We start from the raw sequence: 16,335 nt of genomic DNA on the forward strand, positions 1-16,335 counted from the left end.
TACAAAGGGATTCACTTTTTTTAAAATTCATGCATGAAAAATATCAAGGAATAAGCCACCGATTTACTTTTTGGTAGCCTTAAGTACAGGTTTCGGTACTTTTAGGAGACCGTAAAGCTTATCGCGTGTAGCTTTAATCTCGGGCAATGCCCCCGACCTAATGACAGTTTGCTCAGTGATAAGTCTCTAGGAGACATTATTTCTCAAGGGGAAAAGAACTTACCAATCGGTTCCTGTGATAATCTCCTCTGCCTTCATTGTTCCTTCAGTCATTTCTTCGTCGTCAAGCACGGATATGTACGTGTAGAGCTGATCCGACACTTCCATCCGCACCTATATTGTGTATCGTCATATAAGTGAGGGAATACATCCTTCCTATAGTAACACTTCTTTTTGATATATCAAATACTTACCCTTGGGAACGCATGGATGAGATAAGACAGCATTTGCTGAATCGCCTTGACTTTGACTTGGCTACACTGCAACGACGTCATACCAGCGTACACTTTTGTTGCTGACAGAAGCTTGCGAATATTTTTACTTTTGAAGCACTCTTTGCGTACAGCGATGAGGAAATTATTATGTCTGAATGATTATTTGAGTTAACAGCCTTTTTCTTTGGGGAGCAAATGGTTAACTTGAGTTCCGACTTACATGACATCTTTCTCTATTTTACCAAGCGTTCCAGATTCATACAGCAGTCCAACAACATCCATTAAAGGTAGTATTACGCGATCCTGTTTTTCATAGTTTGTGAAGATCTGAAGTAGGTTACGTGCCATATTTTCTAGTGATACGGAACCATATGATGAAGTGGTTGGTAAGCTGTTCATATAATCGATCAGGCAAGAGCTTGAGTGGCGTACCTAGTTAAGAGTAAGGAAAAGCTCGTGAGTAGATGATCAAAGCTCCTTGCACAAACTTAACGCATACCAATGACTCTGTCAAACCACCGGCACTAGAGATTAAACCTGTCAATAATTCAAAACGATATGGTTCGGCACTCAGGATATGTGTCATCACTGGATAAAGATCAGCTGGTGATGACCAAGATATGTCACTAAATGGTATATGTTAATATCCAGAAGAAGAACGAAAGAAAACAGAGCCTAAACTTGCAAAAAAACAAACCTACCTTGTTATGTATTTTTCTAACATTTCTCGATTGGGTATATCTAATAGCACTGGATTTTTGGTGCTCTTTGTATAAAGCAAATCACATAGCACTGTGCCGGCACAGTCTCGCACTCGATCAATGCGCTCTACACTCTGCTTTAGCAAAGCAGCAATGACGCGTGTAATACCCGTAGTTGTCAAAAAGCACGTCTCTGGAGGCGAGGTTGCGTCAATTCGAGCAATGAGGGGTAACAAGCACTGTAAACATTCCATACTAGCTGAGCGAACCCACGAACCAACGTCGCCGCGCTGGTCCGTGCTGTAATCCGCCAGACAGAGTTGTAGGCTATTCAGCAGCGCCTCGAAATCATCTTTTGACAACACTATCAACCAGCATTGCTTTGTAAATAACTAGCTACATACCATACAGTTAATGATGTAAATATGGCGTACCTTGCTTGAACTCGCCGTCAACGTTGACAATGATATTCCTCAAACCAATCACCGCATTACGCTTCGCTTCTGCATCATTTGCTTGTTGCTCCTGCTAATGAGAATATTGTTTCAAATTAGTCTCTAAGAGCACATGACAGCGCACATAGCTCAGCATATACATTGAAGATACCTGGACTTGGGCCGCCGAGCATAGATGTCTTAGAACATCTGGAAGCCAGGCTCTTCGGTCATCTACCAGATACGACACCTTGCCTAGAGCAAGAGCGTAGCCTCGTCGGCCATACACCAAACGTGCAGAGGCAATTTTGTCTAAGCATGTATACGTCTCTTCCTTTGATATACCATATGTAGCGGCAATTGCACCAAAGGCAGCAACGGCAAATTCCTGCACATTTTCTTCCTTGCGTTCCAGCGATGAATGTACCATATTCTTCCAAGTATCTAAAGCCGTCGTCATAACTTGCTTTTCGACAACAATCGGAAAGTTTGGTATATGCACAATAGCCATAGATTCAACAAGTCGGCAGACAGCTTCTCGAATATGTTCAGACCCAAACGTAGTCAGTGACTTTGGAGGAATCCGGGAAGGGATCGAGCCCAGCTCTTTAATTAGCTGCTGCTTGGATTGCCAATAAGCTTCCAGCTCAGTATCGTTGTCTCTGCACTGTTTCAATGCAAGGCAGATCTCTGCGGTTGCAAGTAGAGCGCCATGTGAAATCTGCATGTCTTTATGTACAGCATAAGGAGCCTATATAGATAGATATGAGATGAGTATATCGCGTCTTCGATCAAGTACCCTCACTTTCTTAACGATTTGTGAAGAGTCAACTTACGAGATCAGGTAGTATCAAATTGATAAAGTAATACGGTTGCAACGTAGCAAGTCTTTGTAGAGCAGATGCAGCCAACACGCGCATTGCCTTATCCCAATGTCTTGTGGTGGTTGATACCAAATGGTTGACCAAAGTGTCGGTATAATCTTTGTATCTAAATTTGACGAGTAAGCGTTACCGGGCTGGCTTATCTTCTCATTTACTTGTCTTACTTCGCGATTTCAAAAGCGACGCTTAAGAAAGCATTGCTCCGGTTACCAAGGCTAAAATAATCAGCTAGCTGGATGATGTCTATACCACACGGAAAAATACCCTAGAACTGCAATTTAGATTCCATCTCCTTACAAGCTTATCAATCTTTTGACACCTAGAACAAAAAAACTCACCTGTCGCCCCACATTCTCTTGAAAAGCGGCACTGCTTGCGCGACGAACATTAATTTCTCGATCGAACACAGATACGACCACTAGGTTTTTGGCAATATGACCGACAAACGGTTCCATTACAGAGGGCGCGTATGCTCTTGCGAATGACCAACATACATAACAAGCTGCATCGCGTACATGTGCACCAATCGAGTGGGATCCTCGCTTTAAATCGAATTTCAACGCCTAATAATAGCCAATGTATAAGTATCTATAAACGTCCGCAATGTTAAGGCACGAATGGATACCCTACCAGCATAATCCATGGGATGGTTTCTTTCAAACGGTGAGGAAGCAATAGTCCACGACGAGCGAGTTCTGCAACTGCAAGTGAAGCACCGTGCCATGTACTATCTGAGACAGCACTCAGATCCAGTTTGAGAGTGGATGGGCTTATCAGCGTGTTTTCTTGGAATAGTTCCAGCAAATAATCAATCACATCTTCAGCAAGTTCATGTGGCAATCGTTGGGTAATGCGACCAATGCCTTTAGCGGCAGACCATCGCACAATAGTATCCTTTAGTATAAATTGTGAGTATACCGTTTAAAATTGATTTTACACATATCTTTTTTTTTTCTCTTTATCATTACCTTGTCACGCAAGCCATTAAGCAGAATATCAATCACAGTTTCCAGATTATCCGATACGTATTCGTCGTCATCAGTGTTACCTTGACTACCACTCTCAAGATCTATCAGATCACCTGCTTTTGCTGTTGCAGTGGATGACCCGTCGCCCAGATTCTGTCGCATTGAGCGATGGCCGCGTTGATACCTCCATGGTGCAATTTTTGGTTTGAGATAGCATAATCCAACGCGTTGAGTAAGTTTTGTACGTAGTTTGCGAACCAAAGAGTTGTTCTCGTATTTATCGAAGAAATCCATCGTAAGCAGTGGTATCACACCATTGTCCAGCGTTGGCAATAGCACTTCACGTGATGCGTATATGTATATTGAGCACAAGCTTGATAGAATACCGGTAATCTGTATGAATACATATTTGTCTTAGTATTACATACAAGTTAAACAGACCATCAATATGTAGCATGTGACGTACCTCAAATACATCTGCATCTGAATTAAGTCGCATCTTTGTCCAGTCGATATAAGGCATTAATGCATCGCCTATATCGCGTCTACTCACAGTGATGTTAGTAGCTATGGCTATTTGACAAAATTATAATCGATCATTACTACCTGCTAAGTAATCGTGCTAACAATAAACCAGCACCATCACGTTCTTTTCCTGTTGATTTCAGAAACTCTTTACACACATTAAACATTCGCGATATCAACGAAGCCTAAAAGTAAAAAGAGTGTAAGAAAAATCGTTATCCTGTAAAGAGAGAGACAATGTATCGACCAGCTTCTCAGATTTACCTCAGTGTTGGATGCACTATCGACGCGTTTTAGATCAAACGGGATCATACAAATCAGCGATAGCCAAATGAAACAGATATAGCGTGTCTCCCAGGGTACGGATCGATCATCCATGACGCATAAAAATTCGAAAACGGGCTCCAAATCAGCAACATCATGCGACATGAATTTCACTATTCCCAAAGAAAGCATATATCAGAGACATGTTCCTATACTTATCGTTCTCCTCATTTCCTAATTCTCGTTCACCAAAGAAAGGCACAGGTGTATATGTACCTACGGTCTTGTATCCCCGCGTTTTTGTTACCAAGTAGAGATATCGGAAAAGCAAGTGCCCTGTCGAATTGGGTGAAAAATCTTGTGGACGCTCCACATATTCTCTGAGTTTCACAATGACAGGCCCAACAAGGTTCTCCAAGTAGGGATCCATCAAATGAGATTGTTCTTGGTACATGTCGAGCTTAAAGAAATACCGTATATAACGTGTATATAATATGCGTATGTGTCAGGAACCACTGTGTTTTACGTTTTAGCTACCCGAAGTACGTAGATCAGCTTACAATCTCGCTTAAACGTTTAATAATTTTCGCGCCCTTGTCCGCATCGGTTCCAGTTAGCAGGATGTTGAGTAGTTCAGTGATTTCGTTCGCATGGTCAAAATGTGACTTGGTGTGGGATACTATGTCTCCCTCCATGTCACTTTTTTTCGTCGAGTGTTCGGGGCAAAGCAAAAGAGGGCTGCAGTCTGAGGGTCCGCTAAATGAACACTTTCGATTTTTAGGGTAACACCAACCAATTCAGGAACTCTTCTTTTTCGCTTTCTCCCCTTGTGGTTGCTGCTGCAGTAATAAGAACGGAACAATGAATACTCATCACGAAAAACCGCATTCGTTCTTCGATTCTCGACGGCAAGTCACCGTCAGAGAAAGTTCTGCAGAGCGATTACAAAAGGCTGCCAGAGGTTAGCAAATGGAGCAATAACAAAAGTATCAAGTTTTACGCCGATTGTATCGTTTTGTTTTAACATCGTTTATTCTTTTTCTTTTCAAAGATGGCAATGTACCTGCTGTCAAACGATTGCTAAAAAAGGTCTCCAACATACAAAACCCGGACCCAGAGACTGGATAGTAAGATATCACATACTTTGTTTGTCGTGTTATATGGTATTAATGCTCGTTTACTTTAAAGCACAACGCTTATGTATGCAACAAGACATGGCCATGTAGAACTTGTGGATCTTTTGCTGGAAATGGGCCATGAAGAAGAAGTTATATCCATGGTGAGCTATCAATATCCAAATAAGAACAGCTATTTTTGATCGATATATTCTTTTATCATCATAATAATACGATCTACTACTAGGATAACGAAGGCATGACAGTATTGATGATCGCCGCAATATACAACCATCAAGAGGTATCACCAGTGGTAGCAGTGATTGAACTACCTACGTAATAAATGCTGTATTTAATACATGACTGACGACCTCTTCCTCTCCGTGATTGTTAATCATACTAGATATTTTATAGCTACGTTACACGATATCCAGAGTGTATTCATGCTATAAACAAGAACGGCTGGACCGCCCTGTTATATGCCGCTCGGGCAGGCAATGCTGCCCTAGTCAGTGTGAGTTCTCCCTAATGTCATAGTGATGTCGCCTATTACTTATATAACTTCCCGTATATGCTAGTATTTATTGTCAATATCGGCTGACATCGATCATGTTGATAATGATGGAAATTCGGCACTACACCATGCATCGGCCTGGGGCCATTGCACAGTCATGGAACTTCTGGTGGTAACTTAATATCAAAGTCAGAAACATCTAGACAAGAGGACATGGAACTTATACGTGCTTATAGTCTCAAGGATGTAATGTGGATTTGGAAAACAACAATCATTTTACTGCTGCCGATTATGCATATTCGTTTGCAGTTCAGGATCATCTCAAAGGTGGGGAAGGGAACAAGGATGACTTTGTAAATGCTATTTTCAGGATATGCTGAAACGAGGGAGACTCACTGTGTCCTGTACATTTCTGTAGACATTGCCAATATCTTATTTACCGACGAGTCGTCACTATCCCTTGCATCCTCTTATAAATCATCCATCGTGACAAACAATGTCAGTAGCCGACCGTATCCTCCACCGGCATCTTCTCTCTTGTCCCATTCTGCATTCAGTAGTTCCGTTGCCATATCTCGTGGCCCTTCGTTCCCCGGCTACGACTCTCCTACTCCCCGTGCATCCACATCATCTTCATCGGTCGCTGCAGCGAACGGCATTCCCATTAACATCCCATCAAGTCCTCGTGGCTCTCATTTTTACCCTCCCACAGGCAGTCCATCTTCACATTTCAATTGAGCTGAAATAAAGTATATCACGGCACCAGTAAGGCACCGCTGGTCAGTGCTTCTTAATTGTTTTCGACTTTTTTATTATTTGATAAGAAATTGCAAAAACGCTACAAGTACAGTTTAACGGCAACGATGAAAAACGGTAAGAAAAAAAGAACTGCTGTCATGCCCATATCTACATGATATTTTATTGGATAATTGCAGTTAGAATACAGCTAGTGTTATCAATGTGGTTATATACGTTTGGAAGGAGAGTGTTGTGACAAATTACCTTGAGCAGATGGTCCCAACTGCCAGTGCACAGTGCCATTCCATCACTTGAAATGCCTAGACATGACACTCGATTCTCGTGTCCATTTAATATCCCTACACGATCGCCTCGCAGCGTGTCCCATACGTGACAATTGTAATCATCGTAACCGCCAAACAGCAGTCGACCAGATATTGAAAAGGCAATCGAGGTGATACCGCAAAAGATTTGTTCGTGTGTAAAGATGTTGAGCTCGCGGTCCGCTCGTAAATCAAATAAGCGGCAGCTAGCATCGTCCGATCCTGTTCCTATAGCGTTACCGTCAGGGAAAAATTGCACTGCGTTGATGTCTGATTCGTGTCCACTGAAGGTTTGCACGCATTTTTTTGAACGGATGTCCCATATTTTGGCCGTTGCATCGCACGCACCAGAGCAAAATATATTGGGATTGGGTGATACCGATAAACTTCCAGAGTTTGAAAAAGAAAAGCTGGTATTAAACTCCCTTTTCTTCTTCTTCCTCCCTAAAGTACTACAAAGTACATACAGGACCTCTTTTTTTTTTACCTCATCACATCACCCGTATGATCAGCAAACTCTTCTAGCTTTTGGCCAGCGTCTATATCCCAAAGGATGCATGTCGTATCACCGCTGGACGTCACAATTCGATTGTCAGTAATAAACCGACAACAGCTTAAATAGCCCGTGTGTGCCGATAATTCACGCGCAGGCTGTTTTGGACCATCACGCGACTGAAGATTGTACACTGAGCAAATGTTGTCGAGACCTCCAGAAGCAACGAGGTTGCCTGACAAGCTGTATGCAACGGTCATAACCCATGATGATCGTAGTGGTATCGCGAACAGTTTGTTGGTGGTGTATGCGTCCCAGACCAGTAGTTTTCCGTCTTGTGATGCTGAAACAAGATGCCGCCTATCTGCTGCCCAGCACATGGCATATATTTTGGCTAAATGGCCTTTTAATGTACGTCGTACTTTCATCGTCAATCTTGGTAGGGATTCGACCTCCATTGCTGCTTGTGGAACTTTGAAAATTATGCATGTGTCATTGATGTACGTGTGTGTAACATTAGCAACCAGTAGCCTAGCAGCATAATTTTTTTAGAAATATTCTCCTTACGCGTGGTATCTGCTAAGGAATCCTTCTTGCGTTTTATCTTGTCTTTAAGCTTTTCAGCCTCACGTTTGGCCGCCGTGGTGCGCTGTACAATGTCGTCATCGCTAGAGCTCATTATATCCCGAATACGTGCAGGATGGAACGTGGATTCACGAACTTGAGGGAATTGCTCTTTCTTTTTACGATCAAATAAATGTGGAGGATCGATTAATGGAGGAATGGGTGAAGAGGGAATCTACTAAACGAAAAATGAATTTGGCGGTGATAAGACGTGTGTGTATGTATTGAAAAACTCCTTTACAACGGAGGGTGGGGATGAGAAAACAGAAAGTACACAACAACAATATAAACAATGAATAGCACCAGCAACAGTGTGTTAGAAAATGTGCGTTGATTTGCAAACGAAAAAATGGTCCGCGTAAAAAAAAGAGAACGTTTGTTTGTTAGTTTCGTAAGTGTAGCGAGCTATTTACATATTTGGGATTTTTATACAGAGTATTGGGATACAAGCAACCCGAAAATACGGGGAAAAGGTATAGTGTAGTTGTAGTAACAGTAGTATAAGTATTAGTGGTAACCAAAGAGGTAACTATTGCTTATGGTTGTTGTTGTGGCACTAAATCTTCTGGTTCTAATTCGTCGTCACTTGATGTTAAATCAATGACGTTAGTATTCGGCTTTTGAGAAGGAGGAAGAACAGATGCCGACATTTCGAAAGCATGCCTGCCTATATCGTTATTGTCGCCTTCGTTAAGGATAGCAAGTGCTGTATCAGCAGCTATACTGGATGATCGATTATTTGTGACGAAAGAGCTCGAGCCCGGAGTAGAACTGCCGTCTGACAAATCTGGCTCCTCCTTGATCTGCTGCAGTTCGCCATTTGCCCCAATTCGGACCGTGTCTGCATTGCGACCGACAGTATCCAGTATATCCTTAAAATAGCCGTCCACGAAAAGATCATCAAAAGATGCAATCGGCCGAGAACAAGAAGGACATGACCAAGTTGGCGTCTGCTCATTCATCTTCAGAAATGTGTATGCATCGAAACATTGTGCGTGTGAACATGATGAGGCTCGAATTGGCGTCTGTATTCGAGAAAACGCAAGCTACAATGGATATTGTCAGTACTTCTTACATGTGTAACAGCCCCATTTCTTGCAGGCACAGCATGGCAGCTAATACTTACTGGACATTTCATCGAAAGCGTTTGGAACTCAATGAAAACATCAGCTTCTTCCTGATTTTTGGCAACTAATACATATGAACAGAGCGATATATCAGCTTATCTGTTAAGAAAATCCATATGTGGAGCCCATTTAAAACACCCAGCTTTTTGCACTTACATTTCTGAAGCACGTCTTCTTTTGGAAGGAATTGTGTAAGCACCAACTTCTCCACAAGAGACTCGACCGAGTGGCGTTGAACAAAGCGAACACAAGCGACAAAGTCCTGCTTCTTTTTCCTTTTAATATAACCTTCCCTGCAAATTTCTATTTTTGTCCAACACGAAAAATGACTTACAGAATTATTGCTTGCGTAATGTATTTCAACGACATTATCGGTCGACAGCTGAATGAAATTTGTAATGTCAGGTGGGTGGATTGTTCCTGGAGTTTTTTTAATTCCGCGCAGTTGCTAACAATAAGAAAGAGTAGCACAAACGACATATATAATAGTGAGCTTCATTATCATTATCATTATCAATATTAATGTGCTCATAGTAATATACAATCCACCATATACCCATATCTTTCAATATACCTGACCCGACAGAACGCACGTCTTGTTCACTTTGATATCACAAATTTCCGGAAACTCTAATACACCAGGATTTTGCTGACCACCATACTTGGAACAGAATAATCTAACTTCGTGTGTTCCAGCTTGGATCAATTGCTGCTGGAGAGTTGTCAATGTAAATGTAAGCACTCGGCTGTATCTCATATATACGACGGAACCTATTGGAAACAAGATAGAGTAGTTAATAATTGAAACTGGCAATCTCATCTTCGAGACGTTTCACTATCCGTACTGAATATAAACTTACATTCACAAAGTACAGGGAGTGTGAGTTCATCGACAACTTCAAAATAAGGTCCATACTTGAACGCTGCTCTCACTGTTTGACTGTTGATATTGTCGTTGTTCAATTGCTGAGAATCCCCAGCTTGACAAGATTCTATATGTTGTTGCTGTTGTATCACCGCTGATGTAGATACCTGTGTTATTCGATACAGAAGAACAAGTTTTCCATCTTGAGTATCCCACTTATACCTACGTTATACATGTAAGTAATATAAGCATAAACTGATAAAGAACAATACAAATATTAGTGTGTAAAAGTATTACTGCTTTTCCTGACAAACTAACTCACTTGTCTTGGGCATCGTTCATTGCACTGATCATTAAGTGCAAGCGATCGGTTCGATTTAGGCGGGCGAAGGAATTAAATCTCTGAACAATTCGATCAACAAGCAGAGCTTTCGTTCCAGTGACGTTCGTTTTTACACCAGGGATAGCTTGGTTCATTCTTCGGATAATATTCTGGATCTCGACGACCTTGAGCGTGATTAAGGGCCGGTACAGTACAGATTCCTTTCCAAAAAGTGTTAAAATAAAACATCGTTTGAATTATTGTCTTGAAACGACAATAATGCAAATCATGCGCTACTTACTAGACTCGTTTGTTCCATTTTGAATTTTTAAAGATTACCCCGATCTGACAACTTCGGTTTTTTAAGCGAAACGCTGTTACCCACTGTCGCATAGAAAAATTCTTTGCTGAGTGAAAATGCATGATGAATCCATCCTAAGCTATCCTTTGTGTTACCTAAATGCAGGACTACGCCCTCCAGAAATCGTTACTGTAACATATACACTGGGAGATACTGCTTGGTAAGAACTACTTGATTGTATGCCCATACGTTAAAGTACACAGTTATTATAAGGCATTCCGTATAGTTTTGTGTGCGTCCAAGCTTGGTAGTCCGGTTGCCTATGCACACATATTCACTGTATAAGAAGTAGCCTGTAAACCCAAAGTGAGTCACAAGATGGAAGGAGTTATACATACTCACACATAGCTCTGTAGAATATACATCGATTAACGTGCTGTTCTCATGATATATCTGCCAGCAACACATAAAGCATCCACCTTAATTGCGTAAAATTCAAACATATGCAGCATGCATAATCTACATAATTGAGAACTTATATTTCCTATCGACGCCTTTTCGTACCGCAAATAAAGAGCACAGGATATACTGCTTTTTATACTTACCGACTTACAGAAGAATATCTAGATGGTGAATGGGAGACTTTATTTTCAATTTTTTGCTACAGTATGCATCATATAAGCGATAGTAGAAGTTCTTGTTTGTACTTGAAACAGCTTGAAACATAACGAGTGTCTTCGCTGTAATGCATGACATCCGCAGCAGCAGTTTCCAGCGGAGATTCAAAAGCGATCTTTCACTTCTGCGACTTGCGACGACAATGGCACGGCAACAAGCAGTTGTTCGACTACTTATAAACCATGGCCGAATTAAATCTGGTAAGTAGCACACATACTTTTCCTGCTATTTTAATTTGTACATCTTATATTTTGTAAAATTGAACTCATTGCTTTACCTACTATTGTTATTTTATGCAAAGCGAACTGTACTCTACAGCCCTTTAATCTCTCTCAAGGTTGTCGAGATCCAGAATATTATTCGAGAAATGAATCACAGTGGGCTTGTTTCGAGAACGCCTGTTACCGGAACGAAAGCACTTCTTGTCGATCGAGTTGTACATGTTATAAGCTCTTTCATTAACCTGAACCCATCCAATCGCGTTAACACTCTGATCAGCACAATAAACAACGCACAAAGCCGGTGAGTAATTTAGTTCATTAGCAACAGCAGCTGTAACCACGTTTATGCATAAACACGCAAATAGGCATACTGTGCTATGCTTTCAAATTATTTATATTATTGTATATGGTACGATTATAGATACAAGTGGGGTATTCAAAGGGGAAAGCTTGTTTTTGCGCCTCAAAGAACACACTCTTTTACATCAGCGACAGTACAACTACCGGGAATGATACACTCTTCTCAAGGTCGAGCTTCACAACAGTTGAGCAACAGCAGCCTTAGCAACAATAAATCAGTGACAGCAGCGTTCAAGTACGGACCTTATTTCGAAGTTGTCGGCGAACTCACACCTCCTGTACTTTTTGAATGTAAGATTAGCTCAGGGCGGACGGGGAAATGTTTAAAGCCAAGCGATTACTCACCATTTTACTCGAATTAGCTATTTTGCATATGAGATCTAACCGGGTGTTTGCGTTCATGCTAACTCTTCTTCAGCAACAGCTGATCAAAAATGGAACGCACGAAGTCCGGGTTTTTTGCTCCAAATATACCGACCACCAAAAAGCTGGTCTGTTGGAGTTTCCGGAGATATGCGAGATCAAAGTTAACAGTAATTCCATTCTGTCAGGACAGGTATGTTGGCATTTATACTCGATGCGGGGAGTGATGGATTATTGATGACTGTGAATGTAATGTTGAATATGCTTTTATTGTTTTTGATGAAACTCGTGTATGGTGTTTATCGTAGCGTCTTCGCGGGATCAAGGGATCTCCAGGAACCATACATCCACCCGATATTACAAGTTTCATACAGCTGTCCACCAGAAACGTCGTCGAGATATGTTACGCAAGCAATAATTCTGTAAGTCATTTTTCGTGTTGGACAAAAATAGAAATTTGCAGGGAAGGTTATATTTAAAGTAAAAAGAAGCAGGACTTTGTCGCTTGTGTTCGCTTTGTTCAACGCCACTCGGTCGAGTCTCTTGTGGAGAAGTTGGTGCTTACACAATTCCTTCCAAAAGAAGACGTGCTTCAGAAATGTAAGTACAAAAAGCTGGGTGTTTTAAATGGGCTCCACATATGGATTTTCCTAACAGATAAGCTGATATATCGCTCTGTTCATATGTATTAGTTGCCAAAAATCAGGAAGAAGCTGATGTTTTCATTGAGTTCCAAACGCTTTCGATGAAATGTCCAGTAAGTATTAGCTGCCATGCTGTGCCTGCAAGAAATGGGGCTGTTACACATGTAAGAAGTACTGACAATATCCATTGTAGCTTGCGTTTTCTCGAATACAGACGCCAATTCGAGCCTCAACATGTTCACACGCACAATGTTTCGATGCATACACATTTCTGAAGATGAATGAGCAGACGCCAACTTGGTCATGTCCTTCTTGTTCTCGGCCGATTGCATCTTTTGATGATCTTTTCGTGGACGGCTATTTTAAGGATATACTGGATACTGTCGGTCGCAATGCAGACACGGTCCGAATTGGGGCAAATGGCGAACTGCAGCAGATCAAGGAGGAGCCAGATTTGTCAGACGGAAGCTCTACTCCGGGCTTGGGGTCGGGCTTTTTGGATACAAATAATCGATCATCCAGTACAGCTGCTGATTCAGCAATTACTGTCTTTCTTGACGATGACGATGAAGATGAGGTTGACAATCTCATTAAAGGAAGACATGAATTTGAGCAGAGAGGAATCAAGCGACATGCTTCCGAAGAACCTGTCTCTATCCCTTCTGCGCAGCGACCAAAAAATACCGTTATTGATTTAACGTTAAGCGACGATGATGATGACGAGACCGAGGTGGAGGAACATGCGGCAGCAAACGGAAGCACACCAGAAGCACTTAATAGCGTTAAAAACCAGACGCTCAGTTCCTCTGCAACTTCTTACAGCACTAATACTGCTATTACGTCATCGCCTATACAGAAACAGCAACAGCAACAGCCGTCAATCCCACAACCGCAACCACAGCCACCACAGTTAATAGCACCACGACTTTCATGGAACCCATCCGCACCCGCAGAGAATGCAAATGTTACGCTTCCACCGAGACTTGTTGTGATGCTACCGCAACCTCCTCAACCTTAACAAGTACCAGACGCACCCTTTGCTGTGGTATTTGGAACAGCTACAGCCAATCCTACTACTGCCGATCTCCCCGGGTCACATACATACTAGTGTCTTTCTTCATATACCCATAATTTCTATCTATCTGTAAATAGCATATTGACAGCATTTCATACGTGGAACTAATAGCCCACCACCTAAGAAAGACATTCTATTGGCCGATCGTTTTGGGCTTGCAAATCAATGCATATATACACTGTGTTACCGGTATGTGATTGTTGTCAGTGTTGCTGTGTGCTTTCGGTAAAAAAACACTTTGAAATGCCTATATGCGTCTAATCGCCAACATTTTTATTTAGTTTTTTCCTATGATATATTATCCTTTTGCCCAGCCCTTCTATCCACTTAATTGTATATGAATAGAAATTAAAGCCTTCCTTCAAGTTTGTGAATCCACGTACATATAATTTTGCATATCTTAAAAGATAAAGTGGCATCCGGCGAAAAATGAAATTATTGTTTGACACCATACGTATGGTAATGTCTTCTAGAAATTTCAACAGCAAAACCATGACTGTTGCTTTTGTTAAAGACACACACATAAAGGGTATCATTCATCTAATATTTTTCATGGTAAAATGCAGGACCTGCACCCGGAGGCTGCCTGAGGTGAAGAGTATGCCGTTCGCATGAAGCGAAGCAGCATCCAAAAATAGTTATAGAACAGAGGCTACTAGGTGATACAAAGAGTGAAAAAGGGAGAGGGGGAAAAAGTATACTTGAATGTAATACATAAACGCTTTAACGACTTCCGCGGTCAGAGCAAAAGCAAAGGCACACGCAAGAAATTTGAACTGTCGCCATCAGGATGATTGGATAAACGATCTTAACCGCAGGAGACAGGTTCTTGACACGAAGGCGAGAATTCTTGAGAACAAGCCTTGCTCTTCTTCCAACAGCATTAATCCAGTCTTCACTGCTTGTATGATATGGCAGGCACTTAAACCCACAGTACAGAAGCAGCACCAAAGCACGGCCATGTAGGAGTATATTGAGAAAGAAAGAAAGAAAGAAAGAGCAAGAAGAATTACGACTGAACTACATACATCAAAGTGCTTTTTTGGCATTCCATGTCCACGTTCTTTCATTCGTTCATTCAACATATACAGCAGATAGACACTCGGTATTACCGATGAACCTCTCTCAGGCCACTTACATGTCCTTCTTTGCTTGGTAGAGAGAGAGAAAAGGAATGCAACATAAACGGCCAATCCTGACGAAAAAGGAGGGAGAAAATACGCAACCCATCGTGTCGATCACAGGAACTTGTTGCACACGCGTTGCTCAAATGCCGTCTTTTTCACGCCTTTAAGCACTTACAAACAGCGACAGCTATAGTGCACAGACACATTTGATCAATAACACGTAGAGTACTGTACTGCAGCCGAAGCAGCAAGAGCCATACGGATAACATATCATGTAGACATGGTGTGGCAGGCGTGGGTAAACTTGATGAGATCTTGGCGATGCCAGCTGGCAGCAACATGGATGGATGGATAGGCTTGACACTTGAACAAATGATGGTGATAGCTTGATGCATAACACGCCTTGAGCCGCAGCAGCCGAACGCAATGGCATAAAGCTTGGCGTTGATTGCCTTGATAAAGGCGGCATGGATGCGAGAGAGACTTCTTGTCCCTTGTTGGACAGCAGTCTTGACAGAGAAGAAGCAGAATCATGAAGGATATAGTGCCGGCGAGCGGGAATGGATGTAGTGAAAATATCATTGATAAAGCATGGAGGGTAAAAGAAGAACGAGAAATGACAAGGGCGTACGACACAGATTCTGTACACGCATCACGGGTATTCTAATATACTTTTTGATGGCGAAAAAAAGTAGAGCAGGGAACAAATAAGACCTTGATACTTTTTTTTTCTTTAAATTACAAGAAAGAATAATAGCGACTGGTTCATACTGACGGCGTGTTCAGCTGTCCATGCGTAGCCAATACAACGAAAGCAGTGACCCCAAAGCGCATCAATTCTAGCTCGATCAGGTCATAGTGCTCGTTGCTCCTCCTTATAAACCGAGAAAATGTTTTATGTGATACTCGGTAGATGACTTATGACTCACTTAAAATTCGTTTTTTTTGTTCTTGCCATGCGTTTCTATCGATTTCTGCGTTGTTTTATGATGTTGATGCACTTCTGCCCATGTTTTTGTGTTTAGTTCATATAATGGTAAGCCAAAGTTGTCTACAGAGAGCAAATCGCCATCCTGCTTTTGGCCAAATATACCGAGTATCGCCTTAACACCAAATCGTACACTGATGAGAGTGTGCCAGATACGACTGGCAGCCTTTACTAGTGCAAAAAATTATTTATTTGCCGTTTCCGACTTTATCTATAAATTCCCGTGGATAGTTTCTCTATGGGGCAT

The 16,335-nt window shown here is 41.7% G+C and overlaps 5 protein-coding genes across 5 annotated transcripts; 2 read left to right on the forward strand and 3 right to left on the reverse strand.

The window, feature by feature from the left end:
• On the reverse strand, positions 1–4,968 carry BDB00DRAFT_924489 (tubulin folding cofactor D C terminal-domain-containing protein). The gene is made up of 18 exons (XM_053128775.1): positions 4,771–4,968; positions 4,487–4,670; positions 4,211–4,383; positions 4,028–4,131; positions 3,888–3,966; positions 3,422–3,814; positions 3,084–3,347; positions 2,792–3,016; positions 2,618–2,718; positions 2,406–2,559; positions 1,742–2,320; positions 1,570–1,663; positions 1,136–1,499; positions 934–1,060; positions 655–866; positions 414–585; positions 224–333; positions 1–157 (listed from the first exon to the last, which is right to left on the reverse strand). Exons 1-18 carry the CDS (start codon positions 4,903–4,905, stop codon positions 64–66), a joined length of 3,564 nt encoding a protein of 1,187 aa, XP_052985485.1. The 5' UTR covers positions 4,906–4,968; the 3' UTR covers positions 1–63.
• Positions 4,969–4,973: 5 nt separating this feature from the next.
• BDB00DRAFT_795886 (ankyrin repeat-containing domain protein) lies at positions 4,974–6,633 on the forward strand. Its single transcript, XM_053121426.1, has 8 exons — positions 4,974–5,171; positions 5,262–5,337; positions 5,399–5,489; positions 5,573–5,626; positions 5,729–5,839; positions 5,904–6,011; positions 6,076–6,166; positions 6,258–6,633. Exons 1-8 carry the CDS (start codon positions 5,072–5,074, stop codon positions 6,575–6,577), a joined length of 951 nt encoding a protein of 316 aa, XP_052985486.1. The 5' UTR covers positions 4,974–5,071; the 3' UTR covers positions 6,578–6,633.
• Positions 6,634–6,757: 124 nt separating this feature from the next.
• BDB00DRAFT_753449 (guanine nucleotide binding protein beta subunit 2) lies at positions 6,758–8,072 on the reverse strand (the record flags this gene model as incomplete). The annotated part of the gene is made up of 3 exons (XM_053118695.1): positions 6,758–7,286; positions 7,388–7,865; positions 7,961–8,072. The coding sequence occupies 3 exons, from the start codon at positions 8,070–8,072 to the stop codon at positions 6,758–6,760; spliced, it is 1,119 nt and encodes a 372-aa protein (XP_052985487.1).
• Positions 8,073–8,312: 240 nt separating this feature from the next.
• On the reverse strand, positions 8,313–10,752 carry BDB00DRAFT_223791 (uncharacterized protein). The gene is made up of 8 exons (XM_053116536.1): positions 10,633–10,752; positions 10,332–10,552; positions 10,005–10,231; positions 9,719–9,915; positions 9,479–9,592; positions 9,301–9,406; positions 9,144–9,208; positions 8,313–9,063 (listed from the first exon to the last, which is right to left on the reverse strand). Exons 1-8 carry the CDS (start codon positions 10,648–10,650, stop codon positions 8,554–8,556), a joined length of 1,458 nt encoding a protein of 485 aa, XP_052985488.1. The 5' UTR covers positions 10,651–10,752; the 3' UTR covers positions 8,313–8,553.
• Positions 10,753–11,850: 1,098 nt separating this feature from the next.
• Positions 11,851–14,330, forward strand: BDB00DRAFT_223882 (uncharacterized protein). The gene is made up of 7 exons (XM_053116537.1): positions 11,851–12,182; positions 12,254–12,447; positions 12,563–12,676; positions 12,743–12,854; positions 12,947–13,011; positions 13,092–14,162; positions 14,255–14,330. Exons 1-6 carry the CDS (start codon positions 11,909–11,911, stop codon positions 13,914–13,916), a joined length of 1,584 nt encoding a protein of 527 aa, XP_052985489.1. The 5' UTR covers positions 11,851–11,908; the 3' UTR covers positions 13,917–14,162; positions 14,255–14,330.
• The last annotated feature ends 2,005 nt before the right edge of the window (positions 14,331–16,335 follow it).

This window comes from Zychaea mexicana, assembly GCF_025766255.1.
Source record: "Zychaea mexicana strain RSA 1403 chromosome Unknown BDB00scaffold_2, whole genome shotgun sequence".
Lineage (NCBI taxonomy): Eukaryota > Fungi > Mucoromycota > Mucoromycetes > Mucorales > Lichtheimiaceae > Zychaea > Zychaea mexicana.